A 26,987-nucleotide genomic window follows, 5' to 3' on the forward strand; every position below is an offset into this window, starting at 1 on the left:
GTTAATTCAACGAAAGCTCTGCAATTCAATTCATCAACTGACATAAACCAGGACAATTTATATCAGTGCATATACACAATATTAAAAAAAAAACTGTCTTACAACTAGTAATTTCTTAATTAAAATGTTTTTCTATATCTCAAGTAGTAAACCACACACCAAAAATAAAACAACTTGCTCTGGAAGCTGCTACCCTCATATTTCTAAAGAATTTGTCACAACTGTTTGACCCCACCAAAACATATTTAAAAATTTAAACACTTTTAAACAAAATTCACATTTTATTTAGATTGAAATAAACTATACAAAATTGATTTTCTTCACCAAAAATAATAGCAATATTTTCTGTATTATTTCTAGATAAACCACAAAACATTTCCTTTTGTAGGTTTTCCAGGTTTTGCTTATAAATCAAGACAAAGCAGCAGTCATGGAAAAAGAGGAAAAGTCAGCTTTCAGTATCCACGACCCCTGGCCCTGTCTTAAAATTAAACACAAATGTTCAACATAAACCTGCTGAGATGTAGGCTCAACAAAGGAATGTAAACAGCAACATCTAGATGTGGAATGACATGGGCAGGGCTTTCCACTGCTCACTTACTCCTTTAGGTACATTTGATCAACACAAATTGATACTGAAATCCTCATGTGGGGAGATCACTAACTTCCCTCTGGTAATTATCCATTACGGATTTTTAACACCTGTTAGTCAAAACTCCTAGTAGTCTAAAAGTCAATCGTGGGCTTCATTGCAAATCTCTTAAAATCTATTCCTTTCCCCACACCTCCTCAATATTTATCTCTTCAAAACATTACTAACTTAAACCTGACAAATGGATCCATAGTAATAAATGTCTAAAATGACTCAGCTATTTCCAGTGTGCCACCACCAGACACCCAGAAGTGGAACACGGCACTTCCAAAGCTGCTTTCTGGAAGAACTGAGAGGTTGTCCAAGCACAGGAGTTTTAACAGCAGCCATTTTAATTAGGGAGATTATCGATGGCTAATGTATTCAATGGGAGGCCTATAGGCAGATATTCATCGATTAATTGGCCTACATTTATCAAGTGTAAGAGAAAGTATATTTTTAAAGTCTCTAAATATTTTCAACGGGTTCTGAATTATCTGTAGGAAGCTCTGACTTAGTTGTATAGAGTTTTATGTAAGTATCCACCATTAAGTCTAGATCATGTTTTATATCAAAATTTATATTAAGCAAAGCCAAGTTGCTTGACCTTTGGTCTGTTAAAGTGTTCCTCAAGTATGCTTTGAGACGCTTTCGTCCATTTTCATAGCGCTCATTCTCAACCTTCATCACAGGAAGTATACACAGCACCTTCAGTAAGGCATACACATTAGGAAAAAACTTGATGTCAGGCAGATGGAGGGCCTCATAAATGGTGGACGGAAGCTCTATATCTTTGCCTCTGTGCTTCCACTTGATTCTCCAACAATGAAGCTCAGCAGAGAGTGTGTCAGGATTGGGTAAGTCACTTCTGTACATGTCAGCATGGTGCTCCTCTGATGTGTTGAATTTGAGTTGCCCCATGACCGAGGGTACCAGAGATAAGCATTTAAGAGCTTTGAGGTGCTGCTCGGAGAATATATCTTTAAGCTCCTGAATAATGTGCTCCACCGTTGGAACACTTAGGGTTTCTTTATAGTAACTTTCGGAACTTAGTTGAGACTCCAAGTTGCCTTGCTGTGCCCTGCGGAATTTCCCAGGGAGTTTCATCTGAATATCAAGCTTGGTTGCCAAGTTTGTAGCTTCCTCAAACCAGAATTCATGATACACTTCAATATTTTCCATTACTTCGTTCAGTGAATGCAGGACTGCCGTCAAGCTACTGGCTGCAAAGAAGACATCAGAAGTTTGGCCCTGGAGATTTTTCCCAAAGGCTCTTGTGAAAGATAAGACATTTTTTAGAACAACTATGGTAACAATGAAATCAAAATCTGTGACTGCACTACAGAGTACAAATGCTCGGCCAGCTACATAGTTATTCCATCTAATATTTGTATCACTATTTATCCCATCTAAACATAAAACAAGTGCTTGCAGAAGGTCCACAAGAATTTCAAAAACATCATGCCTGACTGTCCACTGAGAATGGCAAATTTCCTTCAGCTCTTTGCCTCTTTCTTCATTATTTTGAAAAAGAACGGAAATTACATTGTCAAGTTCTAGCAGCAGCTGTGGTGATCGATGGAAAAAAGAACAGACTTCCTCAATTGTTCCCAATGCAACAGATACTCCCATAACAGGCACTGATTTTGCCAACCACATATTTAAGGCACAGGAAGAACAGAGTGTGTAGACAGCTTGGGGATATTTCTCTAAAAGTCTAGAAGCAACAACTTTCATCTTGGAAGAAAATCCACTGGACACAATATAAGCCTGGCCACGGCAATATTCCATATTTAGCCCCCACTTCTCAGTTATCGTAGTGTGAAATTTCACAGCCAAAATCTCTGCATCAGCTTCGTAAGGCAGGAAGCCCACAAATTCCTCTCTCAGGTTGTGAGATTCATCTACGAACCTCACCAACACGGGCAGGTGCTCTTCTCCTGCTATGTCTACTACGTCATCGGTGATAATGGAGAAGAAGTGAGAGTCTCTCACTTCCCTGAGCGTTTCTTCGCGAATGCAGCTCTCACAGATCTCCAGCATCTGCTTCTGCTGTGTCTTGGAACAGAACAGTGTGTTAACAGCTGTGGTCTCAAAGCGCTTCCTCAGGACTTCTTCGCCAGAATTTATCCGGCACTCCAGCAGAGCTTGAAAGTTATCAGGAGTAAAGAGACCTTCTGGGATTTCATCAGCTTCATGGCCATCCAGAGGTATGTTTTGTTTGCCCATAAGAATCAAAATTTCAAACAAAGACTTTAAATATTCCTTGTTTTCCTTCTCCTCAAGAGTTAAAGGTAAAATGTCTTCATCTTGCTCATCGCCCCCTTCTTGTGCACTGGGGTTCTGAGCATTGCTGTTGTTTGTTTCTTTATGCCTTTGTTCTTGTTCAGAAGTTTCATCAACTGGAAAACAGAATTAATTTGATAAGCAGGGTCATGAAGAATCATACTGGAAAGCAATTTGATTGGCTAAATATTTAAAATTCACAAACTCATTCATTCAACATCCACAGGGCAACTACTGGACCACAGACTAGGATGTAAAGATTACAACAAAGTATACTCTAGTGGGAGGCAAACACTGCCAACAGACCCCCTCTAATCCTGTGCTGTCATGAAAGAGAAGCAACTGTTTATAAGGTGGTTCATCTTACACAAAATAAATGCACCAAGGGAGAACTCAAAACTATGTACCGTGTTTGGCGTTTCACTTTATTCTTTGTTCAGGTGGGTGACAAGTTTGACAAAGGGAGGCAGAAAGTAACTTGTTCAAGGTCACAGACATGGTTAGCAGGATGGAAGAGAAATCCAAGCTCATCTTGCTGGCTGGTTCATCCTGCTGCTACTTCTATCAAATGATTAAACCTTACCCTTTTATGGAGGATGAAACAGCTATCCAAACCAATGTGATATAAAGTAGTTCACATAATATTTGGGTCTAGCATTAAAAACTTTAGCCTAAACCTCTTCCCTCCTAGCTCAATGTAAAACCGAGGACTTACAAGTAAAGCATCCCACCCATCATACAGGTGTTCCTGGTAGAAGAACTCCAATCTGAGGACTGGTTAGAACCTAGTTCTTGGAACACAAAACTATGACATCAATGCGGAAAGCTGTGCAGTATGGGGCAAGGGATCACAGCAGAAAAAGACTCAGAACAAAGTTACATTTGATGATGACAGAGGTAAGGAGGACACCAACAGGCTGTTGAAATTCTCCAGCAAAAGCACCATTAAGGTGCAACTGGAAAGACAGCTGTCCTCTTATGAAGCAAGATCTAGTCAGACCAGAGCCTGTGTAAGCTATGCTTCCATGCATCCCAGGCCCTTCAACTCAGGCAGAGAAGACTCTGCCCTCAACTCTCAACTAAAATGTAATCCCCATCCATCACATATATTACAGAGCAGCAGTTCTGTATGACGTGGGTCTTCCTAAGCTGAAAGCAAGAGGTTACCCTAGACATTCCCTGACTGCCGTCTCCCACCCTCTCCTTTCCTCCCTCCTTTTTCCACCTCTCCCCTCCATTACTGCTCTACTTCCAAACAACAAATACTAATTCTACCTGTTTTCATATTTTCAAGCTCACTAAAGCACAAGCAATATAAAGTGAACATTAAGTCTCTCTCTGGGGGCACCTTTCCAGACATAGGTAAATGGCCTTGTGGCCCTCCAGTGATACCTTCTTTAATCCAACAGAGTGCTCTACACTCAGGAAACTGGATCAACAGTACCTCCTTCCTACCAATCTCAGTGGGTTCCTACTGTCAATACCTCACAAAGATGGGAGTAGGCATCATGGCATATCAGGTTAAACAGTTGCCTGTAATGCTGACATCCTTTATAAGTACCAGTTCAAGTCCCTGCTGTTCTGCTTTTAATCCAGCTCTCTGATGTGCCCGAGAAGGCAGTCGAAGATGAACCAGAAACCTGGGCCATTGTCATCCAGGTGGGAGACCCAGATTGAGCTCTGGGCTCCTGTCTTCAGCCTGGCCCAGCACTGGCATTGTTATTTGAGAAGTGAGCAAACAAATGGAAAATAACTGTCTCTCTATTGGTAACTCTGCCTTTCAGATAGATAGATAGATACACTTAAAAAAATGATTGATAATAGCAATAAGAGGTTCTGAAGCACAAGGAGCAGTAGCAATCAGCTGACAGGGACAAGTGCAGCTCCAAGGTCTCCTGTACCAAGGCTCAGGCATTGGCTCTGTGGACAGGCCGCTGTGAGCACCATGATCAATGCTGCACAGGGCTCCCCAATGTGGATTCCTTCCACATTTACCAAGAGCATATTCTAGCCCACAAATTGGGTGGATGGAGACTTAGTGCCTGTCCTTATTGCTGTCACTCCTTTCCTACAATAGGGAAAGGCTCCTATTTGTGAGCCTGATCCTGCTCTAATGGCAACCATCTTGAGGGGGTGGCACAGCAGCACTCAGTAAGAACAAACTGAACTAAGACTTCAGCTTCACAGACAATTTCAGACTACAGAACAAGAGCTGACCACATTCTTCCAACCATTCTCAAAGCAGATTTTGGACATAAAACATATTTATTTGTCCTTACCAGGTCAAGGCCTTTTTAAAAGGCATTCAGAAGTTGAGTCATTAACATTATCACTTACTTTTTTTCTGTTTCAGTGTCCTGATTTCATCTTCGCTCTAAATGACAAGAAAAAACAAGCCATCTTTAAGAGAACTGACCTCCACTGTGTATTGCTTCAGCTTCACAAATAATCTGTCTATTTTCAGATAAATTTAGTCCCCTTCCAAGAGCAGAAACTCTTTATATGGAACACATTCTTCACAAAGACAGATGATGACAAAACCAAAACAATAATTTGCTATTGACTCCAATATTATAATAAAGGAGCAAGTACATCATTAATTTAGTTCCTCCCTAATTCATCATAATTTGTGTTACATGTGTTTACTGGCTAAGAAAAGCATGCGAGTATGCCATGACACTTGGCAGTTAAATTCAAGAAGATGTAAATCATTCACTATCCATCCCTGGAAATGTCACATAGCTGGCAGGTTACTGAACCCCAGACCTTAACCAGAAATAAAGAGCAATCCTTGGGAGCAGAGGGCAACAAGATGCCAGTACAGGGACCCTCTGTGATACTGACACCATAACCACCATCTCCCTGGTTACTTGTCTGTGGTAGGAGAGCAACAAAGCCATGATAGTTGGGCCAACTGGACATGGTGCTCAGTCTACACTATCTTCATCCCGTAAGCAGGCAGATCTGGAAGGGCATGCTCTAAGATATGAGGTTCCCTGAGCGACATGGCACAGAGAAGTCATGGCTACACACCAGGAAGTGGCTGAGTTTCTCACCTTTGTTACATATTATTACTAAAATCAAAAAGACACACAAAAAAACAAATGACATGGAAGACTGTCTTGCCAGTCTTCATCTGTGAGAAGAAACAGAAATAAACGCAGGGGAAAACATGTATAAAGAAATAAAAAATGAATTTAAATGCAAATCTTCATATGTACAGTGGTATAAACAGTATAGATCAGAAAACCAAATATCACATCTACATATAGTTTAACAAAGCTTAAAATGTCAACTATAAAGAAAACATTCTAGGGGCCAGCGCTGTGGTATAGCAAGTAAAGCTTCTACTTGTGGTGCTGGCATCCCATATGGAAATCAGTTCAAGATCTGGTTGCTCTACTTCCAATCTGGTGCCCAGGAAAGTAACAGAGAATGGTCCAAATGGTTGGCCCCTGCACACATGTGGAGATCCAGAAGTTCCTGGCTCCTGGCTTTTCTGTCTCTCCTCTCTGTAAATCAGATTTTCCAATAAAAACAAATAAATCTTAAAAAAAAAAGTTCTACAAAACTGCTGAAAACCAGACGTATACTCTACATTAACAAGAATTATAACGTATTTGTAGTAATCTAAAGAAAAATGCACACATTTTTAAAAAGAACTGCAACAACCATCCCACCCCCCGCCCCCAAAAAAAGAGGGTCAGGAACGGTAGCCTAGGGGCTAAAGTCCTCGCCTTGAATGCGCTGGAATCCCATATGGGCGTCAGTTCTAACCCAGCTCCCTGCTTGTGGCCTGGGAAAGTAGTCAAGGACAACCCAAAGCCTTGGGACCCTGCACCTGTATGGGAGACCTGGAAGAGACTCTGGGCTCCTGGCTTCAGATTGGCACAGCTCCGGCCACTGCGGCCGCTTGAGGAGTGAATCAGAGGACAGAAGACCTTCCTCTCTGTCTCTCCTCCTGTCTGTGTATCTGGCTTTCAAATAAAATAAATCTTAAAAAAAAAAAGAAGAGAAAAGAAAAAGAACAACCCTTAAATTTTATTTGTTTGGAAGGCCAAAAGACAAAAATAGAGATCTATTCACTGGCTCACTCCCCAAGTGCCAAGAATAAATATATGAAACTGGGCTGGGGCCAACACGGAGCCAAGAACTCAAACCAGGTTTTCCATATAGGTGGTAAAAGCTCAAACACTTAAGGCATGCTGCCTCCTAGGGGACACAGCAGGAGAATGCTAAATTGCCAGCTGAATAAGGACTTGAACCTGGAAAGGTACTCTGATATAGAATGGGGGGATCCAATGTCTGACCCCAAATTTTTACTTTCTTTGCTCCTTAACATATTTAAGGAACAAGTATTCAGTTTTGTGAATGACAGCTGTTAAGTGATTGCAATTTTTTTCTTATTCACAGACGCAATGAATATTAGAAAAATATTAAGTAAAAAAAAAATTATAGTAAAAAAAATTATAGCAAAAATCCCAACAGGATTTCCAATTTATCCTAACAGATTGTCAAACTTATGTATGAAGGAACAAAGCCCATATATAGTTCTAAGTTTTGAAAAAGAATAAAACACTCTCTGAAAATAAATTACAAAGCCACAGTAATGAAACTAGTATGGCACAGATGTAAATAGACAAAATCACTCAGTGGATTCAATAGTGCTCCCAGAAAATGCCTTGCATATAACGCCAAGAGGTGGCATTTTATAGCTCTGGAGTTGAAAAAAATGAAACAATTAACAGACTATGTGGAGAAAACTAGTTTCTATAAGGGGAAAAATAAAGACAGATCACTGGTAGATACCAGGCAAGATGTTAAGGATAAAAAGTAAACATAGGGCACAGTGCAAACAGCTCAGTGGTCAAATTCTTGCCTTGCACATGCCAGGATCCCTGGCTGCTCCATTTCCCATACAATTCCCTGCTTGTGACCTGGGAAAGCAGCAGAGGATGGCCAAAAGCCTAGGGACTTTGCAGTTGCATGGGAAACCTGGAAGAAGCTCTTGACTTCTAGCTTTAAATTGGTTCAGCTCCATGCATTGCAGCCATTTGGGGGAAGGAATCAGTGGATGGAAGATCTGTCTCGCCTCTCCATAAATCTTATCTACGTTTCCAATAAGAATAAATGTTAAAAAAATAAATTTTAAAAACCAGAAGAACTGGGCCCAGCGCCGTGGCCTAGCAGCTAAAGTCCTCGCCTTGAACGCACCGGGATCCCTTATGGCAGCTGGTTCTAATCCTGGCAGCTCCTGCTTGTGGCCTGGGAAAGCAGTCGAGGACGGCCCAAAGCCTTGGGACCCTGCACCCGTGTGGGAGACCTGGAAGAAGTTCCTGGATCCTGGCTTCAGATCGGCATAGTATCGACCATTGTGGTCACTTGGGGAGTGAATCACCGGATGGAAGATCTTCCTCTCTGTCTCTCCTCCTCTCTGTATATCTGACTTTCCAATAAATAAATAAACCTTAAAAAAAAAAAAACAACAGAAGAATTTAACAAAAATTAGATAATTGATTAAAAACACAGACTGAGTTGATATGACATTTTAAATACACTAGCATGGATACTAACAAATAGAGGAGGAATGGAAATATTAAGAAAATAGAAGGGCCTTGCTAATGGCAAAAACAATAGAAAGCCATGGACTGAAAAGTCTGAATAATTTAATTTTGTTCATAAAACCAACAAAATATAGCTAGGTTTCAATCAACAGGACTGAAGGATATCAAAAGAAAAAAAAAGCATGCATTAATTACGTCATATATGCAGACTTTAAAATTGAGCAAGCTGCCAGTATTTAACAGTGATAGAATCTTCATGCCTAAACATTTATGCATTTCCTCTTTGCATTCACTTCCTATTATGCTACCTTTGAAACAGAGTTAACTGGATTAATTTAACATAAAAACTGATTTCACAGTACTAAAGGGCAGGAAAGCTGAAAGTGTATAGACCTACCAATTCTTTTATTCGTTTTCTGTGTCTACTGTGAGGATTGTTCAAATGACTGGTAAGATCAAATATTGTTGGTATTGCATTGTCTCGAAGAACCGTTCTATAAGGACTCTGAAAAAGAAAAGCGTCAATTCAGAGATAGCCTTTCAGAATGTATTACATATAAAATTTTATGTTAATGGTTTCCCCAGTATTTCTTCAATTTCACCTCTACAATATGCAGAGTGGCAGAATTTGATATTAGTTCAGGGTAATCTATTTTTATATTTGCCTGTTTGGTAATCTTATTACAAATTAAGGCATCAACTGACGGCAGGTATAAAAAATGTATTTGTATTTTATATAACCATTTCTAGTTTAGTCCCTCAGCTATTTTATATGTCTTGTCCTCCCATGAGTCCACCAAAGCTACAAGAAACACAAATCTACCAAATATTCTATCCACCTGTAAGTCCTATAAAACGGTTTCCCTCCTTTACCTGCTGTTCATCACATATCTGCTAATACAAGCATTTTTGAAAAGCATCAAGGCACAATGTAAATATTGAACTTGGACCCAGTAGACTTACAAACTAGTCCAAGCTTCCAGTGACTCACTAAGAGGCCCTGGCTAAATTACTTTCCCCTTTTGGATCCTAGTTTCCTCGTCTAAGTAAATTTAAGGTATTGAACTAGATTAACATTTCCTCAAATTAAATCACTTACATATCAATGATTATTACACTTGCCATTTCAGTTATACCATCTGTACTTTTACAAATCTGTTTTTTAAACATTATCTTAAGTAATTCAAAACAACCATTTGATGGGTTATATTTTACATTTTAACACAAGATATAACTTCTAAACTAAAAATGGATTCATATTTCACTTGAAATCATCTCTCACATGATATACACGTAGGTATTTTAAATTTCTTTTCCAGGTTCTAATGACCTTAATTGGAAGATGATCCTTCTCTATACTACTTTTTAACACAATTCAACCTGGCTGGAAGCTGGGAAGGTCCTCAGATGATGCCAGTCTTCCACAGTAAGCCCAGCAGGCTGGTAAGGACAAGAGTTTATGAAGAGGGAGAGTGACAGATAAATAACTGCCATTACATTCCCCCCAGTTAATTCAAACAGTGCCTTTCATTTCTTGCTTGAATTTGCAATTATTAAGAAAAAATACAAGTAACATTTCAATCAAAAAAAGCCTTCTTGGGAGCAATGCTTAGCCTAAAGCTAACTATTAAGACATGTTCAAATGATATGCCAAAGAAACAATAAGTGCTTTCACCCAGGGAGGGAAGGCTAGCAAGAAATAAAGGAAGAACACAGATCACATGGAATATGCTATCCTGGGCTTTATCCAAGGAGTTGCTGAAACCCTTCAGGAAGAATTTCCATTTGGAATACTATTCAATCTCATGCAGCACAGAAAACACAAGCAGAAAGACTGACTGTTTAAAGACACTCAGCTTTGAGTGCTGGGCTAATGAGCCTGGATCTACCAAGGAGTCTAAATCAGGAATTGACTAGAGACACAATCATTCAAGAAAGCAAAAACGAAGACTCAAAGCTTCCCATGTTTATCACTGAGCAAATCCCCCCCCCCCCAAGCAGGCAGGCATACACACATACAGTCCACTCTTGATAGTGCACCAATTATTAGATGAGGGAATATTTAATGAATCCTTAAAATCAAAAAATAACTGAATTAGCTGTTTCCAAATAGAACAAAAATATTGTATATCAGAAAATAGAATTATTTGGATGACAAATATTGCCGGTTTACATATATTTATAAGTACACATGCCAAAAAGTTATATTCAATTCACATGTATGATCATTTTAATTCAGTATCAATAATTAATCTTTGCTGAATTAGGTTTGAACATACAGTGATGGTCTTACTCCCAGTATGAAACATAATAAAATATCTGGCTTCAGCTGAGCTAGCTAGCCATGAATGTTTACTGATGAGACATTAAATGCCAAACTAATAATGAAGCCGGAACTCGTAACATCTGGGTACACATATCAGATGGTCTAGTTTTTAATTGCAGCATCTACTTTCACATGGAGAGAAAGAACATGTTCTCACATATAATTTCTTCAAGACTGAAGAATCACTGAAAAATTTAAAAAACAAAACTAGCTCACCTTTCTGTTCTATGCTCTGACTAAAGAGTACAAAAGTGAACTAAATTTTAAACTTCTCACATTAATTTGGTTAGGATTATCTAATTAGAGGACCATATTTCTTATTAAAATAAAAGTGCAAAAATGCATATGGTTTATGAATTTCAAATAGTAATTTGGGATATTTTTACTAAATGTCAAGAACATAAAAATAGTTTGCCCTTTAAGTATATGAAACCTCTTAGTTTGATCACTATTACCTTCTTGACATAGAAAGGCAAAAATATCCCTCAAGATATTGTGATTAAACTGATGAACCGGAATTGGCTCACCTCCCAATGACTTCATAAGAATCTGCTTCAATTAATTTTGAGAAATAAAATAACCCAATCATTCTTTAGTTTGCTGATGCCTCTGCAAAATGTATCTGAAAAAAATACCAAAATAAATTGCTGCATAATAATTTATAGTGTACCTTCAAATCAAGTTATGCCTATCCTGACATCTAAGATGATACATTAGTTATACCTGAACAATTTTGAGAAATAAAATAACCCAATCATTCTTTAGTTTGCTGATGCCTCTGCAAAATGTATCTGAAAAAAATACCAAAATAAATTGCTGCATAATAATTTATAGTGTACCTTCAAATCAAGTTATGCCTATCCTGACATCTAAGATGATACATTAGTTATACCTGAACAAGAATATATTATTTTAACAAAACTTATTTCCTAACTAATTTTCCATCTGCCTCCTCTCAAGCAATTTTGCTCTATTTGTGTCTTTTGTGAATCACAGCAACAGCAGAATCACAAGAGACTAAAGGTCTTCAATCTCAGAAACCATTTGACTTAATCTCATTAGAAACTGGGGTCCAGAGAGGGAAAATGACTTGGCCAAGCTCACAGTTCACAGATCATAACAGGAAACTGCACAATACTGACAGGAATGTTTCTTCACCTTACCTGTATGATTTGTCTCCTGATCTCCTGTCTTATCTAGCAAATAAAAATGAAGAGTTGGGTTCCAAGAGAACATACAAAGACATGAAAACAAAGAGCTCCCTTCCTATATGATTTCACTCAAAAAAGGCTCTATAGAAACTGCTCCAAATAAAATCAACATTACCTTAAATAAGCATACACTTCCAAAGTCACCTAAGCTTTTCTGATCAATCACCTCTGCTAAGTGGAAACTGGGCATTAGGAACAGAAGGGTAAAAGAACCTAAACACAGCTCAGTCCAAATTGAATTCATCTTAAAGCGGCAGGATAGAGGCATATCTTTAAATTCACATTTCCAATTCATGAGACACAGCAAGAGAAAAGAAGGAAGAGGGGGGAGGGAGGGAGAGAAACTAACCCTTTTATTACTTACAGTTCTACAGATCATAGAGGTCTCAAAGTGTTTGGCACACAATCGATAATGTTTATTTAGTTGATCAGGTGTTTTATCTTCTAAGTCAGCTCTCCTACAATTCTCCACCCACTTCTGACATCTATATAAAAACCAAAATACAATTATGGTTCAATATTTACATTTCAGCATTCTGTTTCAAGGCAAATACATATTTTAAACAACAAATTCCTTGTGGTCCCCTCCTCCAAAATGTATTTTGGAATAGCTGATTATAACAAAATGAGAGTTGGAAGAGACCTTAGGAATCATTTGGCACAAATCCTTCAAGGAAAACATTAAGAAATAGCTTGTTTGAAGTCATGTACAGAATCAGGAGCTAAGCTAATAGTGGGTCTTCCAATTCCCAGGAAATTCTAGCATCAGAGACGACTTTAGTCAGCAGCAATACAAGCAAAAGGCACACAACCCAAAGGGTTAATACTCTAATATTCTCTTCAGAATGAGAACAACACCATCATTGTAGAAATCCACACTCAGATACTCTAGAAATGACTGGAATTTCTTATGGAAGCACCAAACTCATCTGTCCTACTGTAAACAGGATTTATTATTTACAAAGATATGTACAGCACAGTTTGTAAGTGCTATGTCTACACGCCCTAGTACAGAGAAAGTATTAGAAGACACTGAGCAAGACAAAGTTCATGCTCTCCCTGTGCTTAAATATTTACAAAGGGGGAAAAACCCTGCATAATAATGACAGACAATGCTTACCAAGTACTCATAAGCCAGGTGCTGTTTCAAGTCCTTTCCAAAGGACTTATTATCATAATACCCCCCTTGTGTAGACAAAGCCAGCCAAGCACGGGAATGAGAATGTTAAGCAATTTGCTGAAGGTCACAACTAATTTTACTCTCAATGAAGTTTTCTAACATCACAATAATTCTGCCACCACAATAAACTGTGCTACCAACTTGAGAACATAATTGTTTTTAAATGATGTAACATGGTATTTTCTTAGCACAACCATCTACTCCCCTATACTTCCTTCATTGAAAATATGGAAAAACCATAGTGAAACATTGTGATTTTCAAACTTAAACTAAAACCCCACCAAAACTGAACAGCACCTCATTCAACCACAAATTTTACTTCACAATAATACCAAAGTTGCCCTTACATAATCATGTTAAAAACATAGACACTTCTTGTTTTAAAATCTAAACATGAAATTAAAAAGCTGTCTCAAGGCCCAGCGCTATGGCGCAGTGGTTAAAGTCCTCGCCTCGCACGCCCGGGATTCCATGTGGGTGCCGGTTCTAACCCCGGCAGCTCTATTGCCCATCCAGCTCCCTGCCTGTGGCCTGGGAAAGCACTCGAGGACGGCCCAAAGCTTTGGGACCCTGCACCCGCGTGGGAGACCTGGAAGAGGCTCCTGGCTTCGGATCGGCATAGTATTGGCCCGTTGCGCTCACCTGGGGAGTGAATCATCGGACGGAAGATTTTCCTCTCTGTCTATCCTCTGTATATCCACCTTTCCAATAAAAATAAATAAATAAATAGATCTCTTTAAAAAAAGCTGTCTCAGCATAGAATAATTTGCCATATTATTCAGCTTTTAAAAATTCATCCCACATAGAGCACTACTGTCCATTTTATCTCTGAATTAAAGTGTAACAGCTTTCTGATAATAGCAGCAACTCAAATTCAATCACCAACATATTGGGCATCAGGCAGAGAACCTAAATAGCTTCTACAGAAAAACATCTTTTTTTTTTATTGGAAAGGCAGATACACAGAGAGGAAGAGAGACAGAGATGATCCTCCATCCAATGGTTCACTTCCCAAGCAGCCATAACAGCCAGAGCTGAGCCAATATGAAGCCTGGAGCTTAGTCCAGGTCTCCCATGCGCGTGCAGGGTCCCAAGGACAGTCCTGCGTTCCCAGGCCACATGCAGGGACTTGGATGGGAAGCAGGGCTGCCACGATCAGAACCAGTGCCTAGATGGGATGCTGGCGCGTTCAAGGCAAGGACTTTAGCTGCTAGACTATCACATCGGGCCCTATTATCATTTTATGATAGAGTTCCATAGGCCCTGGCATTTCCCTTACCCCCTCAAGCTTTTTACGTTTCAAACCTACTTACTAGCACAGTGGTGTCAGGAAGTGAAGCATCCGGGAGGTGCTTAGAACACAAGGGCAGGGGGCCTGGCGCGGTGGCGCAAGTGGTTAAGTCCTCGCCTTGCACGCCCGGGATCCCATATGGGCGCCGGTTCTAATCCTGGCAGTCCCGCTTCCCTTCCAGCTCCCCTGGGAAAGCAGTCGAGGACAGCCCAAAGCTTTGGGACCCTGCACCCGCGTGGGAGACCCGGAAGCCACCAGGCAGCCACCAAGGACAATCAAAGCATAGACAGTGGCTGCTGTTAAAAATTATTTTTGGGGTCAGTATTATGGCTGAACGGCCAAAAACTCACACTGCAAGTGCCAGGATTTCATATGTGTGTCAGTCAGTGTCCAAGCTGCTCCACTGCCAATCCACCTCCCTGCTTATGGCCAGGGAAAGCAGGAGGGAATGGCCCAAGTCCTTGGGACCCTGCACCCATGTGAAACCCTGAAGAAGCTCCTGACTTTGGATTGGCTCAGTTCCAGCTGTTGCTGCCACTTGGGGAGTGAACCAGCAGACATAGGATATTTCTGTCTCTCATTTTCTCTGTAAATCTGATCTGCCTTTCCAAAAAATAAAGAAGAATTAAATAAATCTTCAAATACAAAATAAATATTTATTTTTATTATATTTCTTTTATTTATTAGAAAGCAGAGAAACAGGTACCCCACCCACTGATTCACTCCCCAAATGCTACAAAAGTCTAGGACTGCGCCAGGTTAAGATAGGAGCCAGGAATTCCATCCAGGCTTCATGGGTGACAGAAAACCAAATAGATGAACCATCACGTTTTCCAGCTGTAGTTTTTCCTCTTCATGGCAGTATCCTAAGCTGAATTCATTACTTCACTTTTTTTAAAAGGCACATGAGGGGCAGGTATTGTGTTGTAGTCAAGACATTACTTTTTGATAGCACCTGCCTTTCCAATTAAAAAAATAAATAAATCATAAATAAAACAGATACATGCATAAAGACTGAAAGTACATGAGAGATTATTAAAGGTTAGAGAACAGCAAAAAGGGAAGTTCTTGCTTAACAGCCACAGTTTTGCTGGAGTAATGAAAACGTTTTAGAAATAGATAATGGCAATGGTTGCACAACACTAGGAATGTCATCGTGACACTGCACACTGACATTTAAAAATGGCTGGTGGGTGCGGTGTGGTCGAATGGTTAAGATGCCAGTTGGGATGTGTGCATTCCACAACAGAATGCCTGGGTTTGAATGCCAAGTCTCCCTTGCTGGGCTTCTCAGGCAGGTGGGAACTCTCTTCTTACTGTTCTTTGCTTCTTACACAAATAGAAATGACAGAAAGTTAAAATGTCAATTTTTCTTGTTTATTTTACCAAAATTTTAGAAATATAATATGCGTGGGCCCAGCACAAATAGCCTAGTGGCTAAAGTCCTCGCCTTGCATACGCCAGGATCCCATATTGGCAACAGTTCAAATCCTGGCTGTTCCACCCCCCTTCCAGCTCCCTGCTTGTGGCCTGGGAAAGCAGTAGAGGATGGCCCAAGGCCTTCGGTCCCAGCATCCGGGTGGGAGACCCAGAAGAGGCTCCCGGCTTTTAGACTTGAACCAGCTCAGCTCCGGCCATTGCAGCCACTTGAGGAGTGAACCAATAAATGGAAGATCTTTCTCTGCCTTTCCTTTTTCTGTAAAATCTGATTTTTCAATGCAAATAAATAAATCTTTGAAAAAAATGTAAATATGCCTCCCCAAATGTAATTATACACTTTAAATGGGTGACTCAAGCAGCATGTGAATTAACTCTCAATAGCAATGCTGAAAATAAGAATTAAGGTCAGCTTGGCATGGTAGCCTAGTGGCTAAAAGTCATCGCCTGGAATGCACCAGATTCCATGTGGGTGCCGGTTCTAATCCCAGCAGCCCCACTTCCCATCCAGCTCCATGCCTGGGGAAAGCAGTCAAGGATGGCCCAAGGCGTTGGGATTCTGCACCTGTGTGGGAGACCTAGAAGCAGCTCCGGGCTCCTGGCTTCGGCTAGGTGCAGCACCAGCATTGCAGTCATTTGAGGAATGAATCAATAGACAATCTTCCTCTCTGTATATCTGACTTTGCAATAAAAATAAACCTTTCAAAAAAAAAGGTCAAAGTTGGTCTCGAAATATTCAAATGGCTGTTAAATAGAAAAGAACATAGACTTGCTTAGAGTGACAGAGGAAAACTCTAATTTTAAAGCATAAATTAAGGAGGCAGCTATCCACTCAATAAAAGATAGAAACAATAGTCAAATCTGCCCAGAATCCTCAGGTGTTGCCTAGCAACGCAGGGAAGTATCCCTGGAGGTGTTCAGGATGACCCATGTGAGGAATACCCAGGGCTGTGTGAAAGCTCCAAAAGCATCCTGGCGGTGGAATATAAATTCTATCTACCTTTTTTCCCCCCCAAGTAAGGGTCTTTCAAGATTTATCTATTTTTGGGCCTGGCGGCGTGGCCTAGCAGCTAAAGTCCTCGCCTTGAACGTGCCAGGATCCCATATGGGCGCCGGTTCTCATCCTGGCAGCTCCACTTCCCATCCAGCTCCCTGCTTGTGGCCTGGGAAAGCAGTCAAGGATGGCCCAAAGCCCTGGGACCCTGCACCCATGTGGGAGACCCGGAAGAAGTTCCTGGCTCCTGGCTTTGGATCGGCGCAGCACCGGCCGTTGCACTCACTTAGGGAGTGAATCATTGGCCGGAAAATCTTCCTCTCTGTCTCTCCTCCTCTCTGTATATCTGACTTTGTAATAAAAATAAATAAATCTAAAAAAAAAAGTTATCTATTTTTATGTAAAAGAGTTCGAGAGAGAGAGAGGGAATGAGAATGAGAGAACTTCCATCTGCTGATTCACATCTCAATTGGCTAAGACAGCTGGAGCAGAGCTGGTCCAAAACTAGGAGCCTGGAGCCTGCTCCAGGTAACTCAGGCGGGTGTAGAGGCCAAAGGCCTTGGGCCATCTTCCTCCACTGCCTTCCCAGGCCCTTTGGGAGGGATCTAGATTGCAAGTGGAGCCACCAGGTCTCATGCCCATATGGGATGCTGGTGCCACAGGCAGAGGCTTAGCTTGATATTCCACAGTGTAGGCCCAATGAGGGCTCTATCTCACATTACATTCTCAAAGGGGATAATGAGGCCAAAAAAACATGGCGGCCGATGGAATTCTAACATTTCAAAGGAGACTGCACAGTACTAAAATGCCCTTTCAAATCTGAGACTGTAAGTTTCTATAGGCTGTGCTTCTATGTGTGAAAAGGGCATTTTTACTACACACCTGAATAACTTGTAATTCAAAACAGGTGATGTCCTTTACTATGTAAATGGAATCTAAAAGAGTGTCCATGGTGGGTAGGGAGGGTAGGGTGGGGGAAAAATGGAAATGTTGGGGCATAGCTGGTTTAGCTGCTGTGTGTGGCAGGTTTGAATCCCAAGTGCTCCACTTCTGATGCAGCTAATGCATCCAGGGAGGTGTTTGGGCCCCGGCAACAAGGGAACACAGAGTTCCACGACTCTGATTCCAGCCTGCAAACCCTTTTAAGTAGGTGAAAGTAAGGAAAAATTAAATCAATTAAAAAAACAGCCACACTACAGGAGCCGGTGCTGTGGCACAGCTGGCTAGGCCTCCCGCATCGGCATCGGTTTAGGTCTGGGTGATTTCCCTTCCAATCCAGATCCCTATTAATGGCCTGGGAGAGCAGCTGTTCCTGCACCTGCAGTGGGAGACCTGGAAGAGGTTCCTGACTTCAGACCAGCCCAGCTCCAGCCACTGAGGCCATTTAGGGAGTGAGCCAGCAGCTAGATCTGTTTCTCCTGTGTAAATTTACCTCTCAAGTAAGTCTTTCAAAAAATTAGTACAGAAGAATATTTTTTTCAATTACTTTGAACTAAAATTTGGGTAAAAAGGAAACAATGCTTAATGGAGACGGCTCCTCTTCTTTGCCAGCTATTCCTTACTCTCCTAATGAACTGCACATTATCAAACTCAAACCTTTGCGTATCAAAGAACATTATCAAGAAAGTGCAAAGAATACAACTGATAAAGATCTAATAACGAGAATAACAGCAATTCCTTACTCTCCTGAACATTACACACTCTGAATGCCTCAGGGCTCAATCCTCATTCCTTTCATAACGTAACTGAGAACACCTCGATCCCAATGTACAAGAACCTGAATCCTAACTTACACATCCCACAATTCACTCAGGACAGTTTCATGTGTGCAGTTTTGACAGAGAATGCAAACTCACATCCACCGGTTCACCCTCTAACTGCCTGCAGCCAGGGCCGGGAACTCAATCTGGGTGTACAACACAGGTGCTAGGGTCCCAAAGCTGAAATCATCACTAGCTGCTTTCCAAGGTCTGCATTTGCAGGAAGCAGGAATTGGGAACTGGAGTCAGGAATCAAACCCAGGCACTTCAATACAGGCCAAATGTCCACACCCTATTTTTAAAAACTAAGGTAAAATTCCATGACACAAAATTAGCCATTTTATCCCCCCCTAAAAAATCAAGAGGATACTGGTATATTTAAAATATTATACAATTGTCACCACTAGATAGCTTTGACACATTTCATCAACCAGAGGAAACCCTCTCCACATTAACACAATGTCCCCTACTCCCCTTTTGTTCCAGGCTGGATCAACCACTGACTTACTTTTGGTGTTCATGGACTTAGCTACTCTGAGTGTTTCAGAGAAACAGTCATACGTGGTTTTTGGTAACTGGTTTCCTTCACTTAGCTTGCTTTCAAGGTCAAGCATCACTCTAGCGTGTTATCAGCACTTTACTCCTTTTTTCAGACAGAATAACATGCCACTGTATTGACATGCTGTTTATCCATTTATGCACTAATGGACATTCAGGTTGTTTCCATCTCTTGACAACTGTGCTAGTGGTTCTAAAAACAGGCATATACTTACTTTTTGTTTGAACACCAATTTGTAATCTTTTGAATAAACATTTAGGAATAACTTTGTTGAGTCTTTTAGTTATTCCATGTTTGTCATTCCTTGTAGTTTTCATATAATTTCCCTAATAATTAATGATACACAGATGTTAACAATTTGTACCTTTTCTTTGTGAGAATATTTAAAGTCCTTGGCTCACTTTTAAATTGGGTTGTCTGTTTTTTTTAAATTGTCATAATTCTTTATATATTCTAGGTATTAGGTTATCAGCTGTATTTGTGAATTGTTTTTTTGGTAATATCCTTTTACGCACACAAGTATAATTTTAATGATGTTCAGTTCATCTATTTCTCCTTTTATTGCATGCTTTTTTTGTTTCACACCTAAGAACCTGGTGCCAAACCCAAGTTCATTAAAATTTACCCATAAAGACTTAAATGGTTTCAGCTCTCATATCTGCCACACTTCTAAGACACACATCTATTCTTGAATGTGTATCAGGCTTTAGAAACATCACAATTCCCAAGCCGAACTTTAGCATCTTTTTCCATCAAACCTGCTCTCTCCTCAGCTTTCCCTATCTCAGAAAATACTCAGGTTAAATTATTATTTTATTGGAAATGCAAAAGAGTTCCCATCTGATAGTTTACTCCTCAGATGCTGCCAATGACAGAAGCTGGGCCAGACCAAGCGGAGCAGGGATGGTAATATAACCCACCCAAGGGGCAGGACGCTGCATTAGCAGGAAACTGGGGTCAGGAACTGGAGCTGGATATCAAACTCAGGAACTTCGATGTGGGACACGAGCATCTTAGCCGTTAGGCTAGATGCTCACTTCTAAAAACCTCACCTCATCTCTGACCTCTTCCGCTCTGACCATCTACATGCAATTCATTTACCAAATCCTGTTGGCTTCAAACACCATCTCAAAGGTGACCATCTCTACCAATCTGGGTTACCGGGTCGTCCCGCTTCCACCTCTGCGGCCCTATAACCTAAGGAGGCAGCAGCGAGGAAGCCTGTCAAAGGCTCTCCGCTTGAAGGCCGTCATCTCAGAATAAAACAGTGCTTCCTTCCCATGGACTACAATCTACTACATACACCCTTTCCAGTCTTGGCAAGTCAACCTGTACTGTTTCCCACATGGCGGACCCCCCCTGCCTACCGGTCTTTGCTCAAATTCACCTTTTTTAGTGAGGCCTTCTCTGATTACCCACTTAGGTATCAACTGCACTCCCCCGGTTACTAGGCACCCCCACCCTCCAATCACTGCTGCATTCTTCTGTGTAGTACTGAGCACCTGACACTCTGAGTTTTACTTATCTGTTCCCCCTCACAAGAAAGTAATCTTCAAGGTAGCAGGTGTCTCAAGGTATTCATCAGTACCCTCCCCCACGCGGCTTCAGAGCAAAGCCTAGCACACAGTAGGCCTTCTATAATGCTCTGAGCTAATCAAGAGCATGTCATGTTATGATCAGCTGCTGATGTCTGCTCTCTATGGATTGCGTTTTCTGCAAGAAGTGACACCATCTCATTCACCTCCGAATCTCCAAGGACTTAACTTTCATGCTCAGCACATAGTAGGCATTTTACAAAAACCCACGAGCGACGGAGGGCACATCCCCAATGGCTCGCACACAGACCCCTACGCTATCCGGCCCTAATTACGAGCTGTCAGGGCAGCGGTCCCTCACCCGTATCCCCCGAGAACCAAGTGCGGAATCCAAACGGCGCGGTGACAAGCTGGGCAAGCGGGAACACACACAGCGCGCGGGGCGGTGGCAGAGCCGCGGTGACTACCACCTCGGCGTCCAAGTCCCCCTTCTGACAGCCCAGGAGAGAGAGCGCCCCGTGCCGCCCCAGCTGCAGAGCACCTCGGCGGTGCGGGCCCCGCGGCCACACGTGCTCCCGACCGGCCCGGGCGAGGCGGACGGCGGCGCGCGGTGCCCCCCTCGGGGTCCGAGCCTGCCCCGGGTCGGCGGGAGCTGGGCCGCCGCCGCTTACCTGGCCGGATCCCGCGGGAACCTGAAGAAGGCCAGGTCGGACTGCGTGCTCTTCCTCGTGCAGTTAGGGGCAGCGCAGAAGTTCGGCATCGTCGCCCGCCCGCCGGCCGGCCCGCTGCTCCCCTCCCCGCCTCCTCAGGGCAGCCCAGCCCGCCCGTCGGGGCCGGGGAGGGGAGCCAGGCCGGCCGGCCGGCTCGGCCAGGCCGGCGCGCGGGGGATGGGCGGCGACCGAGGAGCCGCGAGGGGCAGGAGGGGCGCCGCGGTCCGAGGCCGGGCTGGGGACGCGGCTCCACAGTGCTGTGAGCGGCCTGGAGGATTTACCGCCGCAGCCGCCGCTGCTGCACCTCCCGCCCGCCCGGGACGCTGCCGCCTCCTTCCCACAATGCACCCCGGCGCCCGGGGGTGCCCTCTCTTCCCTCAGCCTTTCCTCCGCCGCCTGCGTCGCAGCGGGCACGCGCAAGGAAGTGCGCCTGCGGGGTGTGGACTGCCGCAGTGCGCCTGCGCACAGCCTGCCGGGGCGGGGGAGGGAGACGGAAGTGCGCGTGCGCGGCTGCCCCCGCGGGCTCTGAACTGGTGACTTTCCCGGTTGGTTTGGCTTTTCTTGCCCGGAGGGTGCTGATTTCAGGCAAACGTGCACGTTACGCCACCGTAGCGTCTCTGTTCTGGGGCTTGTGTCGGAAATCGCCCTAGACCTTGAAAGGCCGCAGAATGGGGATAACGTTGTGACTGGCGAGCTCCCGGCGGAGATTTAGTGTTTCAGCTCCGCAGTCCCTCGTCGGCCCCGGCAGCTTCTGAGAACCGGCCGCCACCGCAAGCTGGGGGCGCCGCCTCAGTGAAGCGGTCTCCAATTGGAGCGACATGGCAGCTCTGTAGAGAATGATCCCTCTGGTTTCCCCTCACAGTCGTGGCCTGTTAGCATCCCCGAGTACCAGAATGAGTGATCGCTATTTGGAACAAAGGGTTAGTATAAAATTTTGCGTGAGGCTGAACAAGTCTGCAAGCGAGACCCACCATCTTCTGCAACAAGCTTACGGGAACGAAGTCATGTCTGGGGCTCGCGTTTTTGACTGGCACGGAAGATTTAAGGAAGGGCGGGAAGATGTTCGAGACGACGTCCGGAGTGGTCGCCCCGTCACCCACCAGACCAAGGAAAGCATCCAGAAGATCAAGGACTTGGTTTGTTCCAACAGGCAGTTAACCGTGAGGATGATGGCGGAAGAATTAAATTTAGACAAGGAAACAGACTCATTCTGAAAGAGAACTTGAACATGAGGAAAGTTTCTGCGAAAATTTTTTCGGATATTTTAAAGGATGATCCCAAACCTCGCGAACTTGGCATGCAGTCTGCTTTTCCAAAGGAAACTCGAAAAAATGGCTCATACGTGAGGGAAAGGTAGCGAGTTGTCACATGTGAGGAAAAGGTAGCAAGGAAGCGTGGCATGGTCTCCACCAGGAAGCTGGTTAGGAAATGTCAGGGGCTGTGTCCCGGTGTCCCCTTCCCTGCCAGCCAGCTTCTGAAGGCTTCTCTCCAACAAGCCTTCCCAGCTGGGCAGCTCAGGATGGATTCGCAGTGTGGTGAAGGATGTCTAAAGTGGCTCAACCTGAGTGAAGCAGCTGCCTCACTGGGAAGCACCTCCATCTGATGGGTCTTCTCTGTCACTCCTCCCTGCAGGTCTTCATTCTCCCTGCTTCCTCTTCGCTGGACCATTGGACTGTCTTCCTTACTTTTCAACCACAATCTGGAAGAACCTTAGGCTGTTGACTTCCAGAACATGCTTGCTGTTACATTCTTTTGCTTAACGAGTGGGGATCTCTACATCGCCCAAAACATAAGTTGTGGTGATAGTCCTGTTGCTTTGTTATGGACACTCTGCCCCTGGGATATTGTGCCAGTGAGAAATGGGCCCAGAATCTCCTGCAGTTTATCCCTCTGTGCCCAGGGAGGCATGCTCTGCCCAGAGGACCCCCAAAAGAAGCCCTAGAGTTTGAGCCTGCCTCCTGGTCAGGGCCCTGAGGTATGGTACAGAAGCCAATGGTGTACTGGCCTAGTGAGCAGTGCTGAGCAGAAGGGCTGAAGTGGCCCAAATCATTCAGTGAGAGCCCCTAAGAACTCAGATTGACCACCAGTATTGACCTAGAAGACCTACTCCTGCCAGAAGGATTACATTTGTGTCATCGTGGTTTTGTGCTTTGGATCCCCACTTATTTGGGAATTCCCTTTGCTGTAAAAGAAGAATCTGGTTCTGTAACAAAGAAACCAGTAGACCTGGTGCTAGGCTGTAATGTGTGGAAAGGAAGACCTGGTGTCTCTAGACTAAATTAAAGGAGTCTGCCAGTTGCCATACAGCAGCCAATATTGCCAGGCATATTTTGAGTACCTACTGTTTTTAGAACTGTGGAATCACAATCATCAGAGACTAATAGGCTGGGCCAAATGGTTTTTTAAAGTGGGTCTTTGAGGAAGTGGGAGACAGAGGGTTATGAAATTAGAGAAAGCTTCCCAGCAGGTGAAACAGCATGAGGCTTTGAAACTGCATAAGCAGAAAATAATGACACCGTCAGCTAAAATAGCAAAGTGCAAAGGGGAAGATAGTGGTGTTGCAGAAGATGAGCAATTTGAGATAACTTGCTGCTTCTCCAAGTCTATGCCAATGGCTTGCAAATTGCTTCCCCTGTGTCTGTAAGTAAGTTACTAACCCACTTATTTGATTATGATTGTTCTATAGAACCCTATGGGGACAGTCTACAAATTCCAGTTCTTACCTCTTTCATTTTTGCATTTCTCCCAGGATTTGTAGAATGGCACTTTTCTGAAGTAAGATTTTTTAAGTAAGTTTAACACTTTTCCATGTAAGACCACACAAACCGGAAACATCTCAAAATTTAGTAGGAATGCAGGAGGAAGTGGAGGAGGTAACAGCATTCACAGTGTTAGCCAATGTCTGTGATTTACCCAAGGAGTTTTACATATAATGTCTCCTGTTATTTAACTTTTAGGGAAATAATGCCATCTCCAATGGTAATATTGGTTGATAGTAAAAGCCTAGCAAAAGTTAAACATTATTATCTTTAGGACTGCTCGTTACCTATCTTTATTACATCAAAAACATTGCAGGTTCCTTGTACCTGTCAGTTTGGAAGTATCTTGACATCTAGACTTTGTCCCATAAGTAAAAGAAAAAATTAAAAACAAACAACAGCTTATAGATTTCAATCTATTTTAGGAATCCTAGGCATTCCAATTTGGGACCTTTATGTGTTCCAAAGCGAGTAAGACCCTGCACTTTGGGAACACCTGTAACACCTGTAACATCTTTATTGCTGAGTCTCATTAATGCTAGCTTAAGCCTGGTGGCCAGTGTTGTACAGATTTGTATGTTCCTGGGCTCAGGCCGAGATTTCAGAACAATACCTGCAGGCATTATGTCCAGTCTTATACAATGCAGGGATTCTGAGAGAGCTGATTTCTAGACTGGAGTTTAGCAATGCTGCTGGAAGATAGGTACTAGAGCAACACTGGCCCAAACAGGATTTGCAGGCAGCAACTGAGAGCAGGTCATTAGGAATGTGAATTCAAGCTGTCCTAAATGGCTATAATGAGAAGGACCTAATATATTTTCTTAGATCATGACATTACCTATTTGTAAGCTTTTCAAAGATGACAGGATGCCTCAGATTTAGGGAAAATAAAATTACTTGCCTAACAGTTGTTGGGAGCAAACTGTTCTTACTTGGTTGTTCAGAATTGCTGAACCTAGGATTAGACCATGTGCTCCTAAGAGAACAGGAGGGTTCTTACAGAACAGGGCTCCTTATGTGCCTACCTGTAACATCCGTGTTGCTGCTGACATCAATTCTCTGACCTTCTGACCATCTGGTCCTATAGCATCCTAGATGCGGCCGTACATCACACCACAGACTGCTGCTGTTGGCTCTTCTCAAATGCCTCTGAGTGTCTTCGCTGCCAGTTTGCTCCTGTCTCCTGGGTGCTAGGTTTTCTTGTCTTCGACTCTAGCTCCAATTGCTGCTTCTGTCCACTGTGATATGCTGAGCTTTGAGTTGCCCTTTTAGTCATGATTTATAATTTGACTTGAAACCTCTCCCTGGTGTTGGGTTCCTTCTAGACCCCACTTGAGCCACTGAGTAAGGTTATTGTCTTCTGTAGCCCTAGCCCCTATGTTACCTTCCTGTCTGCAGAAGTGAGGTAAAATGATCTGGGGAAGGGATGGTTCTTGTTCTTATTTTTCATAAGACATGTTTTGGAGAAAAAACCCTCTCTCCTACCTTAGCCATCATTCGTTTCACCCCCAAAAGGCAAGAAATATTACCAGTTTCCCAAGGAAGCAATTTAGTAACTTTCTGTACTGAGAGTCACAAAACTTTTTCAGAGCTGGAGTATATCCAAATCGCTTACTTCTAAGAACTGGCTCTTTCCTGACCTCACTGCCTGTCTCTTTGGTCCTATAGGAGGAAAACTGGTCATCTTGCATCCTTGACCATTATTCTCAAGTTTCCTACAGTCAGTCCTTGCAGCCCTTTGGTTTTCCAGTTGATCTTCCCTACCTTGACTCTCATCTCATTTCCATTTGAAATCCATATGGAATTTGTAGAGCACAGCTGCGATTTAATAGACATCTGCTAGGACATTATTTCCTCATTGATTTTGATCTAATTCTCCCTTCCATTGCCCCTTCCCACTTTGTCTGTAACAATGATCCGAAAGAGAGAGAGGAAAAAAACAAAGGAACTTCATAAAAATCTTTAACTTAGAAAAATACATGGGTGATTCTGCAGTCTTGTGAATTCTACAGTAAGTTCTCACTGACATGTCATTATTTGGAAAGAATATGTACATGGGGCCTATTTTCCAGAACCTTTCTTTCAGATCCATTTCTTGCATAAATCCAGACTTGCCATTGGAGATGCTTGGATTAAAGCTAAATGCTGCATAACTTGAGACATCATGGTTAGGGATCTGCCACCATATCACATGCACTGCTCAGCTTGCCTGCTAGTTGCAGACGTGATCACATGAGCATATCTCTGGGCTCCCTGGTGTTGGTGTTGCCAGGGTCCACACCGCTCAGCATGCCTTTCTTGCTGAACTGTTCATTACCCTGTGCTCTCCAACAACTTCTTCAGTCACTTCAGCTTTCCCAGATTTCTGCCAGGTTTTCATTTCCTATCCAAAGCAATCCTCCTTTATTTACGACTTCTGTAAAGTAAATCTCTGCTTACCAGACCCATGCAAATACTGTCCAAATGGTATCACTGTTTTGCCATTATTAATAGCCAAAACCAAAACCCCAGAATGGGGAGCTTTGTTGCCTCCAGGGACCCACTTGGGACTAGTGCAGGGATCAGCACACTCCTGTAAAGTTGGTGTAGGCCTGTTGGGCTGTGTGGCCTCATTCACAACCACTCAGCCTTTTAGTGCCAAAGCAGACATAGCTAATACATAAATAGGTGAACATGGGCATGTTCCAATACAATTTTATAATTGGATACTAGAAGGTGAATTTTTCACAGCTGGAAAAATATTA

At 42.8% G+C, this 26,987-nt stretch overlaps 2 protein-coding genes across 3 annotated transcripts; one reads left to right on the forward strand and one right to left on the reverse strand.

The window, feature by feature from the left end:
* Nucleotides 1-266: 266 nt before the first annotated feature.
* Nucleotides 267-21,650, reverse strand: THAP12 (THAP domain containing 12). Of its 2 annotated transcripts, XM_040963942.1 has the most exons (5): nucleotides 21,446-21,650; nucleotides 12,383-12,503; nucleotides 8,879-8,986; nucleotides 5,255-5,291; nucleotides 267-3,033 (listed from the first exon to the last, which is right to left on the reverse strand). In XM_040963942.1, exons 1-5 carry the CDS (start codon nucleotides 21,532-21,534, stop codon nucleotides 1,100-1,102), a joined length of 2,289 nt encoding a protein of 762 aa, XP_040819876.1. In that variant the 5' UTR covers nucleotides 21,535-21,650; the 3' UTR covers nucleotides 267-1,099. The 2 variants fall into 2 exon arrangements, with proteins under 2 accessions (XP_040819876.1, XP_040819877.1); XM_040963943.1 differs by lacking the exon at nucleotides 8,879-8,986 and having other exon boundaries at nucleotides 21,446-21,565.
* Nucleotides 21,651-22,003: 353 nt separating this feature from the next.
* GVQW3 (GVQW motif containing 3) lies at nucleotides 22,004-26,608 on the forward strand. The gene is given in 2 exon segments (XM_040964224.1): nucleotides 22,004-22,681; nucleotides 22,684-26,608. Coding segments are annotated over 2 exon segments (519 nt in total). The 5' UTR covers nucleotides 22,004-22,320; the 3' UTR covers nucleotides 22,842-26,608.
* The last annotated feature ends 379 nt before the right edge of the window (nucleotides 26,609-26,987 follow it).

Source organism: Ochotona curzoniae, unplaced genomic scaffold, assembly GCF_017591425.1.
Source record: "Ochotona curzoniae isolate NIBS_2020 unplaced genomic scaffold, NIBS_Ocur_1.0 scaffold_3223, whole genome shotgun sequence".
NCBI lineage: Eukaryota > Metazoa > Chordata > Mammalia > Lagomorpha > Ochotonidae > Ochotona > Ochotona curzoniae.